Source organism: Brachypodium distachyon, chromosome 1 (genome assembly GCF_000005505.3).
Source record: "Brachypodium distachyon strain Bd21 chromosome 1, Brachypodium_distachyon_v3.0, whole genome shotgun sequence".
Lineage (NCBI taxonomy): Eukaryota > Viridiplantae > Streptophyta > Magnoliopsida > Poales > Poaceae > Brachypodium > Brachypodium distachyon.
Genome location: NC_016131.3, coordinates 1,207,699 through 1,223,948, shown reverse-complemented (window position 1 = coordinate 1,223,948; position 16,250 = coordinate 1,207,699). Strand labels below are relative to the sequence as shown.

Sequence of the window (16,250 nt, the reverse complement as noted above, 5' to 3'; positions counted from 1 at the left end):
TTCTGAATCCTTGCTTTCCAGGAAACTGCAAAAGGAAACGGTTGTTGGCTTATTCTCGCGGCAGCCGACACACACCACCTTTTCTCTCTCTTCTCTTCCAACACTCACTGCTCACCGCATATGCACTGCAAGCCAAAGTTAGTTTGGTCTTCAAGATATCCCTCTCTCTGTCTCAGAACTTCAGAAACAGGACAGAGACTCTCTCTTCAAAGTTTGGCCATACAGAGGATCCCAGAGAGAATGTTCTCTCTGGCTATGTTGTTTTTGAACTTTGAACTAGTCGATCGGCGGCAGGTGTTTTAGTAAGTTCTACCAAGGCATATTTTGAGTAGCATATAAAAGAGCTTAATGGAACCAAAGATAAAAGAGAGAGAGGGAGCAAAATGGCCGTGCAAGGAAAAGGGAGAGAAAACTGGTTCTGAGATTCTTCAGGTACTTTTGGCTTCTTCTTTTCTTCTCAAAAGCAAATCTCATGATCTCAATTCTATCTTAGAATCTGAGGTTAGCAAGTCTGGCTCTACTCCAAACCCAACCACCCTGTCTCTGCTAGACGAAGAAGAACAAGGGAAAAGGGACCGTTCAGTCGTACTTTAATCAGAAAACAAAACACAGGAGAAATATGGCTTAGGACAAAGTCACACCTGGTGCAGTAAAAATATAAAGTCACACCTGGAAAAAACCCAGGCCGGCACCAAAATGTGAAGCCCGGGCCCAGCCCGACCCGAGGCCCAAAAACACGTTTTCAGAATTAAAAATGTCAAATCAATATTTTAGCATAAATATATCTTTTTCCTACTGTCAAAACAATATAACTGTTTTTATTATTTTGGACTTTTGGGCCGGAAAGTGGAGCCCATCCCAGTCGCCCTATGCAGAGGTCGATTCTGCAGAGGTCTAGTAGAAATTTATATATACAGCCTTGCTGCTAATGGATGCAGCAGGTAAAACGCATGCAATTGACTCAGTCTGAAGCTGGTGTTTACTGTACCAAGTGTCGTCGACTAGACACAAAGGACAGAAACGCTAAGACTCGGTCTGATATTGCACAAAGCATTTTATACCGCGATGACACATTCAAGCAAGCGTAAGCATGATCATGTAGACGTGCTGACTTTAAGTTTACTATTAGTGTAGTTTCCTCACTTAGATTAACACACAATTATACATAAGAGTTCTGTTACATGATATACTAGACCGGTCTCTGCTCAGCCTTACTGGTCCTGACTAGCATAATCTCTCCAAAGATAAACAGATACTGATTGGACATGCATCCAAAATTAATACTTCAACAAGTATATCATGATCATGACAAACCCTGATCAATGTCACATGCATGCCCAAAAGCAGGGCACAACCGAAGAGAGGGCCTGGGGAGACTGCACAATTAAGCCACAGAAAAGAGGAGAGATCAGCTAGCAAAATGATGGCAGCGCCAAGCCAAATCAAATCAAGCTCACCCAATTAACCCCAGCACCAGCCATTACACGCCAAAATAAAGGTTTTTTTTTTTACTTAACGCAATTGATGTGCACCACCACAATTAACAAGGAATAAATGAATGAATGGATCAAATCTTAGAGAGAAGAAAATAATCAGGAAGTAGACCAGGAAGATCATTTTGGATGGATGGATTGATTGATCTCCACGGCGACATACCAAAAACCTCCCCCTGTCTCTATTCTTCTCGCTCTACTACGTACACTTTCTGTCTTTCTCTCTCACCAAACCTTGCCTCCTTTCCCCCCTATAAAACCTCTCAATCATGCTCCCTTGCTACCAAAGCCAGGAAAAACACAACACCATTCTTTTCATCCATCTTTCTCCTCTCTCTAGTCTCTAGCTGAACCTTCCAGTGTTCTGTATATCAATCTACGGCTCTGTCCTGTCTTCTCCGGCTCCGATGAAGGACCGCCGCGGCGCTGGCTTCCCCTTCTCCATCGGCTGCATGTCGCAGTCCGCCGTGGCCGTCGCCGACCCGCTCGAGAAGAAGCAGACGCAGGCTGATCCTCCCTCCTCCTCCACCACCTCTAATACCACCACCACCACACATGGTAAGTACTTCTTGTTCTTGTTTACAGTTCATATGATGATTCGTGACAGTACTAAACGTTGATTGTACATCGGAAAAAAAAGGCGCCGGAGAAGAAGGTGGCAGTGGTGGTGAGGAGAAGGCGGTGGCACCGGGGATCGTCGCCGCTGGGGTGCAGCGGCTGATCAAGGGGATCAAGATGAGCCTGTCGCAGATGTTTGCGACGGATGGTAACGGCGAGGAGGAAGAAGAGGAGGAGAGGGAGATTGTGATCGGGTACCCCACCGATGTTCAGCACGTCGGGCACATAGGGTGGGATGGGCTCAACAAGGTCGGGGGCATGGGCATGGTGAGCGCCTTCTCCCTGCCCTCCTCCCTCTCCCTCCGCCAGCTCGAGATCGCCATGGAAGGCAGCACATGATGAAACTCACATACGGTCCATCCAGCATGCAGCTCTCCTACTAGTGCTAGTAAAAACACAATATATTGCAGTGGATGATGAATGATGATGATACAACTGATTAGTGATTTCAACTTTCGTTTCCATGTGTTTGTTGATCATTATCTTGTCATTTGGTTTCTTCTTCTTCTTTTAACTTTGGGTGAGATGGTTGATGATGAGAAGCATATATGCGTAGATTTGTGTATACATTATGCATGTCAAGTTGTGTAAATAGATTGTGGGGGTTTCATGTTTCAACATCTCCATGGGCCCCTTCCTCTTCTTTTCAATTAAGTTTCTCTTAAACCAGAAGAAGGCAAAACTTGTCAGGAGTGATGGTCATAAATTGCTGCTAGAGTGCTAGTACAATCACCGTGCTGCATTCAAGTCTTCAGTGCTGGTACATGCACGCGCTGCCATGCGTGCATCGTGCACGCATCTACTGAATACTAATGGTAAAGGCGAATTAACTAATTTAATTTTTCATAGGCCTGGATTGTACATTTAGTACCCATATTACATTTAGAAAATGACAGCTTTGCAGCTTGTGAGTGCAAGATCCTGATCGTATCTACTTTGAGTGTAAAGAAGGATGACAAATTCAAACGTTGACCGGGCCAGAATCCATATGAATCAATAGCATGGAGTAAACCTAAAGTGTATAGCAAGGCAGTCCTAAACAAATAAAAGTATTTTGATTCTTTCAATAAGTTACTCAATAATCAATATTTATCTTCTTTTTTTAACTCACTAGTCACTGCTAATGTATGATAGCTAGGGAAAATCATCTCAATTGTGGATTCTGATTCATGGCCACTGTTGTGAGTTGATGCCCTTTTTCATTAGTCAATATCACCAACCGCTAATTAACAATGTGTACACTATATTTTTATACAACAATAATGTGCCACTGTTGGAACGTGACTCACTACTAGCTTCTTTTATAGGAATTTAATCCCACTCCAAGATTCAGACAGATTAGCAGGCCACGAAGGAACAGATTTTCGATGTAATGCTTCGTTTCTAACAGTTCTATTAATTAGGATTAGTAAGTTGTACTAGTATGCACGACAACTAATTGCATTCCGTACTAGTACTTCTTCAGAATAGGAACAGTAAAAGCACAATTTGTCAAAAATAATAATAATTCTGCAAGATATATCTTTAAAAAAATCTGAACAGAGTGCACCAATTTTTATGGGTGTTTTCATAATCTTTTTTTAGGAAATTATCAATGACTTATGTCTGGGCTGGAATACATAATCATGACCCCAACCCCACCTGTCATCCTCTGTGGATATGTTGCTCACATCTGAAGGGTGAAGATGCCCACATGCTTGTTTATCATAACTAGATTGGGTTAGTGCGAAGAATCAGTCCAATTGTTGTTTTTTATGTGCTTAATTAATCAGGAAGGAAACAAGCAGAACAGTGGGGCAGAGGGTTAGCTCTGGAGTCCTTATTGTTTATGGTGAGCTTTGTTTCTGGCAGAAAGCCAGCCCGTGACAAACCTAACTGCATCCATCATGATCACATTACTTTCTTGGTTGGTGATTGCAATGTATGTGTTGATTAATCCTAATCTAATTCTTGCAACCAAAATCTGCTACTTTAGGTTCCTGTTGGAGTCCCAAGTTTGGGTGGAGGTCTTAATTCGGAAGTTTTGTCATATAGCCTGTTCTTCTTGCACTATCAGGAAATGTTATCGCAGAAATGGTGGTTGCATTTGCAATGATGCACTATATGCTAATCTTTTGGTACACGTTCTGTGGAATAATTCATGAATTCTTGAGTTGATGTGACACTTACAAAAGTAGCTAGAGTACTTGCTTGAGCAATCTTGCAACATGCTTATGGAAAACCATGAAGGTGTACAAAGTGCACCCGATGCTTGAGCTCAGTGTCACAGTCGATTCAGATTGAGTCTGCCTTTTCTGAAGAGAACCAGAGGGGGAAGCTGAAAAGAAAGGAACACACGGGAACTGTTACTTACAGGCCAATTTACTTGTTTTCTTGAAGAGCTATGGGGAAAAAAGCAGAATATCATTACATTCCAAGGCACTTCATAGGAAAACGTTGCCACTTCAATGGTTTATGCTTCATGCTCACAGGAGGCTAGATGTCATAGACTCTATTTATATTTTGGCATCGTCTTGCTGCTTGCCAGCTATAACTCTTTCTTCACGAGATGTACTCTCATTGTTTGGTCAAGTAGTCAGTCAATTGTTCTTTACACAAGAGTTGTCCATATCTGTCCGAAAAGGCAGACAGCTGTGATCTACACTTGGCCTGATTTGTGGTTTCGGTCTCTAACACTACAAAGAAGTACCATATGTGTGTGTGCAAATTATCGAAATATTTCTGCTACATAGTTATCTTGATACAGCAGAATAATCATCACAAGTCGCATACCATAATTGAGGTGAGTTCACCATCAGCTGCTCCACTGATTGTCATGCCCTGGTCTCTGAGGTTTATCAGGTAAGACAGTGAGTCCTGCGTTACAACCTCGCCTGGGATCAGCACTGGAATACCTGGTGGGTACGGGCAGATTAGCTCTCCACAAATCTCTCCAAGGCTGTCCTCAGTGAACACACTCCTTTTCTTTGTAAAGAACGCCTCTCTTGGAGTCAGCTTGACAGAGATCTTATCTAACGGGCTACGCACACAATTATGTTTTCTAAATCTGGATTCATTTGCAGAGAAGTATTTTTCTGAGAGATGCTGTGCAGACTGTACAAGCTTTTGAACATCTTGCCATCTGGTCCCTAAATTGACTGCAAATGTCACTGCTTGTGTGCCGACGAGCTCAGATACAACTTGATGCTCTTCAGCTAAAATATCATCTGCTTCATATCCGGATAAATGCAGATTTGAAGCACTCAGTGTGACACGCAAAGGATCAATGGCAGGGAAGTCAGAAACAAAGCTTGACAAGTCCAGGACAGATATCCCTGGGATTATTGTCAGCTGGTCTTTTGTTTCTAAAGCCATAGCCACTGGTTCATCAAAAGATTTGGTGTTCTCGCTCAACTGAGCTCTTGCTGCATCTAATGATGAGAGTAGGAGGTAGCTTGGGCTCGAGCTCTGGAGCAACTGGAGGCATTGGGTTACTTTATCTGCATTGACAAGATCTCCAGCCATGTGAAGCATGGAGGACTGTGTAAGCGAGCTCAGAACCTTGTGTGTCGATTGCACAGCCAAGTCAGCACCTTGCTCAATAGCAGTTCTTGGAAAACTGTCATGGAATCTGAAGTGCGCACCATGAGCTTCGTCTACTATGACTGGAATGCATAACGGGTGACAAACATCAACGATACCTTGCACATTGGTACATATACCATGGTAGGTTGGTGAAGTAACAAGAACGGCTCCTATTTTCTTTCCATCCTTCTCGAGGTCCTTCAGTGCTTTATCCACCTGCAGCGGCGTAACACCACCAGCGATGTCCCACCCAGAATTGTACTCCGGTACTATATACTTAGGCACCGCGCCAGAAAGAACCAATGCAGAGATCACTGAAATGTGACAGTTTCGAGGTATAATGATGTAGTCACCAGGGGCGCAGGTAGCCATCACTGCAGCCTGGATTCCACAGGTACTTCCATTGACCAGGAACCATGTTTTAAATGCTCCAAATAGTTCAGCTGCCCGGTTTTGAGCATCCAAAATCACGCCATTCGGGTAGAACAGGTCATCAAGCTCAGGTAACTCGGGCAAGTCGTGCAAAAACATCCCCGGGCCAATAAGTTTCGACAAAGAATTCGGAGCAGCTTTCCCTCTGTTGTGTCCAGGGAAGTGAAAGCAGGACACATCCTGAGCTGCAGTTGATTCCAGTGCTTGAACTAGAGGGGCAGTATTACCACCTTGGACAAGTCCTGAAGATTCAGCGAGTGTAACTTCAGTTCCAGATATTTTTGGCATGTTCCATGAAATGCCACACTGTGCTATGACATGTCGCCTTTGCGGTTCCTGCAAGACTAAAGAACTTTTGGTGAAGCTGAGCATACACGCAGCAGTCGATCAGAGACTGCAGAGTGCATATCTGGTATTCTAATCATGACCTATCTGTGCAACTAGGAAGAATCATCAGTTCAGAAGTATTCTAACGAGTCGAGGCAAGTATTAACACATAGTTTTGGCATGAAGGGGAATGAGCAAGCAAAATTCTCCTGAAGAACAGCTGAAGCAGAGAGAACTCGACGCCATCGTCGTTGGCGGTGCCTGGGATTCTGGGGCATAATAGGTCGTTTGTAGCTTTATAAATCATAATCCAGCGTCTACCGTAGAAGCCATAACCAATAAATATGTGAGTTCGCTCATAGTTTTGGCGAGAACTGTCACGAGCAATTCCACGAACAGGTTGTAGGCGCTAGAGGGACACACACCCAAGGATCACCAACAAAACCCAAGCCGGAGGCAAGGGAGTAAACACGAGGAGAGGTAGAAGTTACCGTGTGCGCAGGGCGAGGCGCCCGTGGGGAGGAGAGGGGCGGGGGAGGTAAGCTGCTGCTGCTGCTGAGAGTGAGAGGAAGAAAACCATAGGGAGCCATGGCTGCCTGGCTGCTCTGTCTCACAGCTCACTTGGCTTGCTCCATTTTTTATTTTTTTGGAAACCTGGCTTGCTGAATGCTGAAGCGAGTGACTGGTGAGTGGTGAGGTGAGGCGCATAGATGGGCCTCAGAGGATAGGTTTTGGGCCGGAAGATCACACTGGCCGGCCCAAAGAAAAAACCATAGATCTGCGCTGGACCAATTCAAGAGGGGCAGTACTCCCGCCTTGGAATGGACAGCCAGCTCCTGGAGATTCAGGAGGCTCAACTTGAGTTTCAGATATTCTTGCCTTCCAGAGCAGATTCTAAGACCGTCAAACAACTCCTCACAAGGCTAAAAACTTGTACTAGCTTCACTCAAGAACTGGCCCTGGCTAAAATCCAAATTTGAACTCGAATTTGAGTCTGACTAAAATCCAGCCAAATTCTGAGGAGAATTGACAAAAGGTTTTATTCTTGTTTTCGATTGCCGAAGTAATTTTGGTACATGTACAAGATGAGTACTAGCAGTGAAACTACAAGAATTGAAATTTATGGAATTTCTGACCGTGAAACTGCAAGATGAGTATCATGCATATTAATTCTTTCCTCAACAGTACCCCACACAGCACAGAAAGATTGAGAAGTGACGTGACTTAGTTACAACAAAACAATTAATCGATGGATATGATCACCGGTCGCTAACATATTAATTACGTGCATGCATGCCTCACGGTAAATTTGAGGAAGACGAAAAACAGAGAGAGAAAAGATTAACACGCCTAGTACAAATGAATGGTTAATACAAAAGGAATAATCAATCAATGAATCTGCACACGTATGAATCGATTGATTGTTCATAAACATATACCACTGTGCAAGAACAAAAAATTCTTTGTACATTTCAAGCTAGAACATGGATCTATCCATCAGTACGTGACAGCTATCCTAGCTAATCTACGAGATCTATCCATCCATCCATCTCGCTAGAAAAGAAGTTCGTCGATCAGCTCCTGGAGACCTGGATGCAGCCCTCCGCCGCCACGTGCAACTGCTGACCCTCACACGCCGCCGCCGCCGCCGCCGCATTGGATGCCATCGCCATGTCGTCATCGTCCACGTCGCCGTCGATGCCGAGCAGCTCCTCCCACGTGCACTCCATCCGGCCGTCGTCCTCATCATCGCATCCTCCTTGCTGCTCCGTGCCACCGCCGCTTTCATCTTCCTCGGCCGGATCCATCACTTTTCTGGCGCCGCCCAACGTCTCGTCGTCGGGCAGCAACTGGCGCTCGATCTCCTCAAGCGCCAAGCGCCACGTGTCGTCGAGGATCGGCACTTGTTGCTGCTGCTGCGTGCCTTGGATGTCGTCGGAGAAGTACATGCGCTGCGTCTCCAGATACATCATCCAGCGAGCCGTGTCATCCAGGACCGGCTCTTCTTGCAGATCCACCGCTGCCGCTCCGCCTTCCATCGTCTCGATCTCCTCAAGCTCCTCAGGCATTTCTTGTCGCAGACACAGGTTCTTGCATCGATCTGCCGAGTAGAGCTCGTCAGCGGCCGCGGCCTTCCTCTTCTTGGAACCGGCCGCCGTCTCCTGGAAGTGGGGCGAGCGGTGGAGCTTGCAGAGCTCGAGTTGGCCGCCGCCATGCTCGGGCGCGATCCCGAACTCGGCCAAGATCCACCCAGCCCTTTCGTGCTTCTTCTTCTCCCCCGACGCATTGCTCCTGACCATGTACGTGAGATTCACCTTGTGGCCTCCGACAGCGCTCCCTTCCACGGGCACCGCCCCGATCTCCGAGTGCCACTTCTTGTTGCTGTCGCCGCCGATGATGCGCGCGCGCCTCCCGGAGTTCTTCTTCTTGCTGGCATAGTGCACGGGGCTGAAGAAGTACCACTCGGGCTCCTTGTCGCCTCTGCCGGTGCCGGGCGCGGGCGCGAAGGACTTCGCCAGAGTCTCGGGATCGGCGGAGTACACGTCGGCTACGTGGATGGCGCCGGTGTCGCGGCCGGCGCCGGTGATCTTGCCGTAGAGGCAGACGTCCGTCAGCTCCTCCTCCGACGGCTCGAAGGCGCAGCCCGGAGCGGCCATCGTCAATTGCTGATTCGAGAGTCGGCGTCGAGAGCTGACGTGTTTCGCGCGCGTAGGTAACGATCGAGAGAGAGAATTGATTGGGGTGCTGGCAGACGTAGCGCGCCCCTGTATAAATGGGAGGGAGGTACTAGTGGAGTATGAGACTTCAACTCGTATTACGAGCTAATCACGTACAGTTAAATGCGTCCTGGATTGCACACTAATCCGTTTTGTTGGCCGGGTGATCGATTTATTACCATAATGCGCTATTTTGCTTCATGCATGCTTGTCGGTGCTAGTACTTAGCTAGCTTTGACTAGGACTGAGAGAGACCATCGATCGGACTATGAATTTTTTTTGAAATATGATCCTCAAATTAAACCATGCTCACTCCGTTAAAAAACAAAAGCGTATAACTTTACTTTTGTTGACCCAATTTACATAAAAGTTCTAAATCGAGATCGCTTTTCACTATTTTCGTGTTTGCCTAACTATTTTTTCTCTACTTCTTTGTGTATTTTTTAAAGTTTGACTCTCATCAAAAGTTATGCGCCCTATATATCGGAACAGAGTGAATATGACATCTCCTCCGGCTGACGTGGGTCTCGCGGAGTCTTTTCTTGGTTTTTTAGGGGGGGAAATCGGATTTAATAATCTTTGAAAAAAAACGGATTTAATAAGTTGCAGGGCTTGAGGTATTGGCCTATCATGTTTATTCACTGATATGATATGGATACAAGGATACACTACATTTCAATCCGTCTTGGCTTTGGTAATCGACTTGCTACCGGTTTCGGACTATGACGACCGTAACTTAGCTACGTAGCCGTACGTACTGAGAGCAAGAATAATAGTGGGTTATAACCTGCCTACAAGAATTTAAATACTATATTCATGCTTAGTTGGAGAAAAGAGAAGACGAGAGAGAAGAAAAGTGAGTTGTTAACTAGTAGCCAACTTATTATACATGCTAGTTATTATATTTCTTAAAGATGACATGACGAATCTTACGGCCAGCAGCAAACTAAACTATTAATCTTGCTCTGAGCTAAGTAAATCCATTGAGCCGTCTATTTAACTTCCGCTTATTGCTCTATTTAATTTTAAATTTGTCATAGTGATCGTGTTTTTTAATTTTAAATTTGCCGTAATCTCAGTGCGTTTGATAGTGAATGTGACACACATCGACCACATGTCAGATGCCACGTGGCTAAAATTCTCGTTGCACTTGCCGCCTCAATTTCTCAACCCGACAACCACTTTATATTTTTATTTTAATTTCTTAACCAACTGAATTGGTCAAAATCAATAAAAGCTCAGTCAAAACCGACCTTGGATCGGTGGCACTACCGAATCAGAGAAATGCAAAACTGAGGCCCATCCACGGCCCCGCCTCTGGCTCACCACCCGTTAACGTGGTATCTGACATGTGGGCTACATGTGTCAAATTCTCTGTCAGACACACTAAACCGATGATTTTTGGAATGTTTGAGAACATATGCCTCAAGAGTGTTGGTACTTCTGCAAGAAAATTAGTGTCAAGTGGTTTTGTGGAAGTTTAGTCACAAAATGTACGGTTCTGCGAGATTTACTCACATAAAAAAAGTATTCTAAAATATGTTACACAAATCAAGCCTTATTAGTTTGTGTCGGTTTTATGTGTATCACTCCCTCCGATATCCGATACATAATAAGTTGCACTAAGTTCAAGACACATATTATGGATGAGCGGGAGGGGGTAATTGTTGTGTCGTCATATAAACGCACATTATACATATGCTATACTTTAATTCGTCAGCCGGCCGGCTTTGAGATCATCATGGTCGACGATGGTGTGCCGGCCTGCTAGAATTGCACAAGCACCGGTGAGGCTCCCGGACGATGAAGATCTCATCCCCAACGCTACACGTCCTGGTTCCGGTGCCACTGCCACAGCGCGTGCGTCTCATTCTTGACCTGGAGGATGCCGTGGCCGAAGCTGCTCTCCCTGTAGGCGCTGTACTGAGGCTGCGGGTCCCAGCAGAACTTGCCCTTGGCCGGTCCCGAGGTAAAATTGAAGGCGCAGAAGCCGCCCATGAACTTCTCCGGCGTCTTCTTCGGGTCCGGGCAGCGGCCCGGCTCGTCGGCGTGCCCCACGGCCATCTTCTCCCTGTTGCCGCCGTCGCCCACCGAGATGTGCACCGGCCCGCACGGGTCCAGCGTGTAGTTGTACACCCGGTTCGACCGCTCGTAAGCGTGCACCTTCAGACAAGTTGGTCTTTCAGTTTCAGATAATTTTCAGACAGGGTTTTACTGCGGTCTGTCAGTCTGGCAGTCAGAGAGTGTGATGAAGGAAAATGTTGGTGTTACATGGCCGGTGAAGACGATGTCGAGGCCTTGGGAGTAGAGCAGGTCCTCCATGGCCACTCTCATGTATTCCAATGGAATTTACATCGTTCCGGAGCTTTTACAGTCAGCTCGTTCTACCTCGCTCTAATCAATACGGTGTTCCTCTGATGAATCAAAGCTTTTGAAAACTCAAAGTTCCGCTTACGTGAAAGTTTTTATGTGGCTTTTGTGTCGTGGGATGATTCTCACAAAAGATAATTTGCTAAAAAGAAACTGGTATGCTGACCCCAATTGTGCGTTTTGCTCTCACAATGAGACAATCAAGCATCTATTTTTTGACTGCCAATTCGCTCGTTCTGTGTGGTCTACCATTCAGGTGGCGTCTAATCTTCGCCCGCCACATATCATGTGAAATATTTTTGGTAATTGGTTACATGTCATAGGCAGTAATTTTAGAGCTAAGATTTTGGTGGGAGTGACCGCGCTCTGTTGGTCAATTTGGCTATGCAGGAACGACGTTATTTTTAATCATAACCGACAATCTTCATCTCTTATGCAGGTTCCAGTGTACCCATTGACTCCGTTTCTGGGCGTTACTGCAGCGGCAAATGGAGAAGCATATGGTTATGGCTGTCTGTACTCAAGTGGAGCGAGCTCTCAAGAAGACTTTTACCCACAATGGGTGGCAGCATAAACTGCGGTTGCAAACTCCTTAGCGTTTTTCTTGTCGGTTGTAGTAAGACTTTTTTTCTCTCATCATACGTTTTTTGTTGGGCTGTGTGCATCACGTTATGCAGAGGCCGGGTACGGCTTACTGGATGTATTCCTCTTGATGCGATTTTTAAGTTCAATAAAAGCTCCCTTTATCGAAAAATGCACTCCACCTCCCTGTAGTGTGCCTTGTATGTGCTGTACCATGGCGCGTGCCACCCGGCGATCAGCCAGGGAGTTACTGACCGGCTCACCTTCGCCAGGTCCTTCTCCAACCATCTGTACTGCTCCCCTGGAATCATTTGTTTGTCATATGCAAGATCCATTCAAGGCTAACCACCAGCTTAACTGAATGTGTTTCAGACCAACTTCTTTGCTGAAGATGGTTCAGAGTTTGAGACCAACTTCTTTTCTGAAGACGGTTCAGAGTTTCAGAATAAAGTTCGTTCCTGACCAACTTGTTTACCGACGATGCGCAATCACAACACAAATGATTGAGTTTGTTTCTGACCAACTTGTTTACCGATGACTGAATTTCTTGCCTGATTTGCTGTAGTCGGCGTAGGCTGCGAGCATGATGAAATGGATGCCGCCGGCGTCGAAGGAGTACGCAACGTAGTCGTAGAAGGGCGAGCAGGAGCCTCTCACCTCGGACGGGAAGGCGAACCGGGCGCTGTACGCCGCGAATTGAAGGTCTTGTTCCCGTCCTGCTGCTCGATCTCGTGGTTCCCTTCCACCACCGCCGCCCGCGCCGGGAGGAGGCTCGGTGCCGCCGGCGACCGCGCGGGGCCTCTCGCCGCCGACCAGACCGCCGTCTTCTACAACTGCGTGTACGGCCCCTGGTCTGTCAGCGAGGTACAGTACAGTACTACCCTCTCGTCTCTTCCCATCCGTCTCTTCCCCTCTCTCTATAACCACCGCACGATTCCGCACAGGTCTTGACGTTGCTCGCCGGCGTGGTCGGGACCTGCGCCATCGCCGCGCGGCCGCTCGACCAGGGCCTCGTTCGGTACGTGCTCGAGCACCCCAGTGCCATGTTCAACGCCCTCCCCAAAGAGGAAAAGAAAGCCTTGTTACAGAAGCTCGAGGCAACACCAACTGAGCGGACATTGGAATAGCAGATACAATGCACATTGACAATAGCTAGTCAATGGACGTTTGGATCAGTGCCTCCATGAAGAGGAAGGGACTTTGATACTGAAGCTCGAGGGGGGCAAACTGTGCACAAGCCTGAATAGCTGTATCAGGCACGACGGCGCGATGCAGCGATCGCTAGTTGCGATCCACGGGCGTATGGAACCCTTGTAAAATGAGGGCTTTAACTGACAGAAGCTCTTCCATGGCCGACTGAATTACTAAACTAAGGTTGAGCCAGATTAGAACCTATCATGAAACCATTGGCTTTCATAGAAGAAACAAAGCTCTGAGCCCCAAATGTATGTACTGCTAGCCCGTACTGCTAGGAGTTAGGACCTTCCTCATCTGACGATTGTGCAAGGGTTTGAATCAGTGTAAGCTGGCACTGATCAAGTGCGCACTGTAAGAGAGGATTTCAGAAACTTTGAACTGGGATGTGTTATCACTGATTGCAACAGGCTGCAATGCCGTGAAGGGTCTGATCAATGCATAAGTCATCGTTTCCAAAGAAATGCAGTATAACCTTGTCCGGTTCTGCAGATGTAGTCAAACGTCTATATAAACTGATCAGGAGCTTTTCCACTGGGAGGAATCAGATGGCAGTTTGTGGTTGCTGTAGTAGCTTGCAGCTTTACATCAGCTCTACTGCAGAGATATTAGGCAAGTTCTTGAGCTGTAGAGGGTTTGAATTGTGTAAAAAAATCATTCATTATCCGAAATATATAATATGAACTGTAGTACACGTGTGATCTACAAAATCATGCAACAAACTCCAAAATATCAATAATCAAATCTCACGCACTAAGATATGCAAATAAAGACCGCAACATGCTGCCTCAAAATTCTTGCGGGACGTGCAACTCACTCTCACATGTACAGGATCGACACGAGGACATGGCATGCCGCTAGAGCTAGCCACAGGCGTAGTCATCTTGAATTAGATCGTTGAGGAAGGGATCGAAGTCAAACCCGCCGTCGTCGAACTCACAATAAGTGGTCATCCAGGGGAGGACTGTGGACATCGAGTCATCGTGAGATTCATGAAGTCCACCGGCGACCAAGACATCCGCCATCTCAGCTTCAGGTCCGCCCTGCTGCTCGGCTTCAGCTTGGGCTTCGGCGTGGTCATATTGATCCAGATTGAGGAAGTCCAGATAACGGCCGTCGTCGTCGAGCTCATCAACGGGCACCGAGTAGTTAACTTCGCCAGTAGAATCCCCGGCGCCGTTGTCGAAGAAGGACCTGCGCGCGCTGCCGTCGCCGACTAGCAACTCCGACGCCGCCGTCTTGCTCTTCTTCTTCGGAGTAGCCGCATCGTCTTCGCCACCGGGAAACAAGCTCCTCTCCCCGCGGTCCTTTCGCTTTCGCGCGCGCAGCTGAAACCCAGCCCTGGACCTGTAGGCAGCGCCTTTCTTGCTATGGCGGGGCGGGGGCGGGGACGGACGAGGCGCAGTGACGGCGAGCAACTCGCTTATTTCGCGGAACTTTGCCGGGGACGGCAGCAGAGACGGACGAGGCGCAGGCGCACTGACGGCGAGCAACTCGCTTATTTCGCGAAACTTTGGCGCGGCGCGGGTGGTCAGCGACTTCTGATCAGTGGCCTGCATGCACATGTAGCATGAATTTTAATGAAATGGACGACGGAGCTAGCTGGCTAGACTCGATCGATCATACAGGCACAAGCTGGAAGCTAAGATTTTTTTTTTCTTTTCGAAAATTGGAAGCTAAGAAATGGTGGATCGATACGCACCTGCAGCTTGGTCGTGAGTTGGGTCACACAGCGCGAGTCCTCCTCCGCTGCCGCCTTCTCCTTCTTCTCGAGAGTATCCTCTCCGTTGGGGGGCCGCTCAGGCTGACCACCGGCCGTGGCGCGTTCCCGAGGGAGTCGGGCTTCCTTTCCCTCTACCTTCCATCCCTCAGACATGTCAGGCAGATTCTGGTGCTAGGGTTTGGGGTTGCTGTGGTGCCGTAGCAAAGTGATTTTTCTATATATAGAATTGCGACGGAACTGATTTTTCTACCGTAGCAACAGTACGACGACTTATACCGTAGCAACCAGTACGACGACTATTTCGACAAACTTTGGCGCGGCGCGAGTGGTCTGGTCACTGGTCAGCGCACTTCTCCGTGGCCCTCACATGCATACAAAGCTGTTGCTGTATGCATGTCAGTGATTAATATTTTTGAAAAGTTAAAGTTTTAAAATATTTTATGTCTAAAATGGTGCACTAATACGATATTTACGATCCACTTTCGTTATTAGCTTTGTCTCGACGAAACCTTCAATACTAGATCACGTATGGGTATGTTTTGATAATTTTCTCGCTTTAAAAATTACCACCCAATAATTTATGAAGTTGCTGTCTTATTGGTACGAAGTTGCCATCGCAACTTCTTACAAAATAGGATGACGATTCATGCATCATGGCATGGTATCAAAATCTCTTAGACCGTATACTCAATTTATGATTTATATTCACGGTTAGTTTGATCTCGACAAAATTTTCAAAACAAGATAACATGTTGATATGTTCAACAGAAAAAACAATATTAAAATTACCATCTAATAATATATTAAGTTGCCGCCCCGGTTAGTAACAAATTACCACACGGTAACTGCATACAAAATGGTTGGTAATTTGTCAGTTAAAACTACCACCCGATAATATCTAAAGTTACCCCACGGTAATATGTGAAGTTGTTGTCATGTCAGTAATAAGTTACTACGTGGTAGAAAAATAAAATAAAAACATGATGGTAACTTGTGCATTGTTGTCCGGTAGCAAAATATCAGATTTTTGTTTTGTTGAAACATATTCAAGAGGAATCTAGTCTTGAAGCTCTCGTCGATGCGAAGTCAATAGCAACAACGGATTATGAATCGGACAAACAATTTGAGTTAGATAGCATATTAAATATGTAAAGTTAACTAGTGCATGTATATATGCCCTAAAATGCTTGTTGCAAGCTTGGTACATCGACGCTAGAAAAAAATGACGGC

The 16,250-nt window shown here is 46.4% G+C and overlaps 3 protein-coding genes and 1 pseudogene across 6 annotated transcripts; 1 reads left to right on the top strand and 3 right to left on the bottom strand.

Moving 5' to 3' along the window:
• The first annotated feature begins 1,760 nt into the window (after positions 1-1,760).
• LOC100846376 (CRIB domain-containing protein RIC4) lies at positions 1,761-2,737 on the top strand. Its single transcript, XM_003562372.3, has 2 exons — positions 1,761-2,051; positions 2,134-2,737. The coding sequence occupies exons 1-2, from the start codon at positions 1,901-1,903 to the stop codon at positions 2,448-2,450; spliced, it is 468 nt and encodes a 155-aa protein (XP_003562420.1). The 5' UTR covers positions 1,761-1,900; the 3' UTR covers positions 2,451-2,737.
• A 1,434-nt stretch (positions 2,738-4,171) lies between these two features.
• Positions 4,172-7,157, bottom strand: LOC104583539 (arginine decarboxylase). Of its 4 annotated transcripts, none has more exons than XR_002962282.1 (3): positions 6,926-7,157; positions 4,522-6,451; positions 4,172-4,428 (listed from the first exon to the last, which is right to left on the bottom strand). XR_002962282.1 is itself a non-coding variant. In XM_024457613.1 (3 exons), exons 1-3 carry the CDS (start codon positions 7,140-7,142, stop codon positions 4,375-4,377), a joined length of 1,839 nt encoding a protein of 612 aa, XP_024313381.1. In that variant the 5' UTR covers positions 7,143-7,157; the 3' UTR covers positions 4,172-4,374. The 4 variants fall into 4 exon arrangements, 3 of the variants coding, with proteins under 3 accessions (XP_024313381.1, XP_014755913.1, XP_024313382.1); XM_024457613.1 differs by having other exon boundaries at positions 4,884-6,451; XM_014900427.2 differs by having other exon boundaries at positions 4,884-6,443; positions 6,926-7,115.
• Positions 7,158-8,008: 851 nt separating this feature from the next.
• LOC104581932 (NAC domain-containing protein 17) lies at positions 8,009-9,091 on the bottom strand. The gene has a single exon (XM_010231107.1). It carries the CDS (start codon positions 9,089-9,091, stop codon positions 8,009-8,011), a length of 1,083 nt encoding a protein of 360 aa, XP_010229409.1.
• Positions 9,092-10,975: 1,884 nt separating this feature from the next.
• On the bottom strand, positions 10,976-13,088 carry LOC100832593 (annotated as a pseudogene).
• Between the last annotated feature and the right edge of the window lie 3,162 nt (positions 13,089-16,250).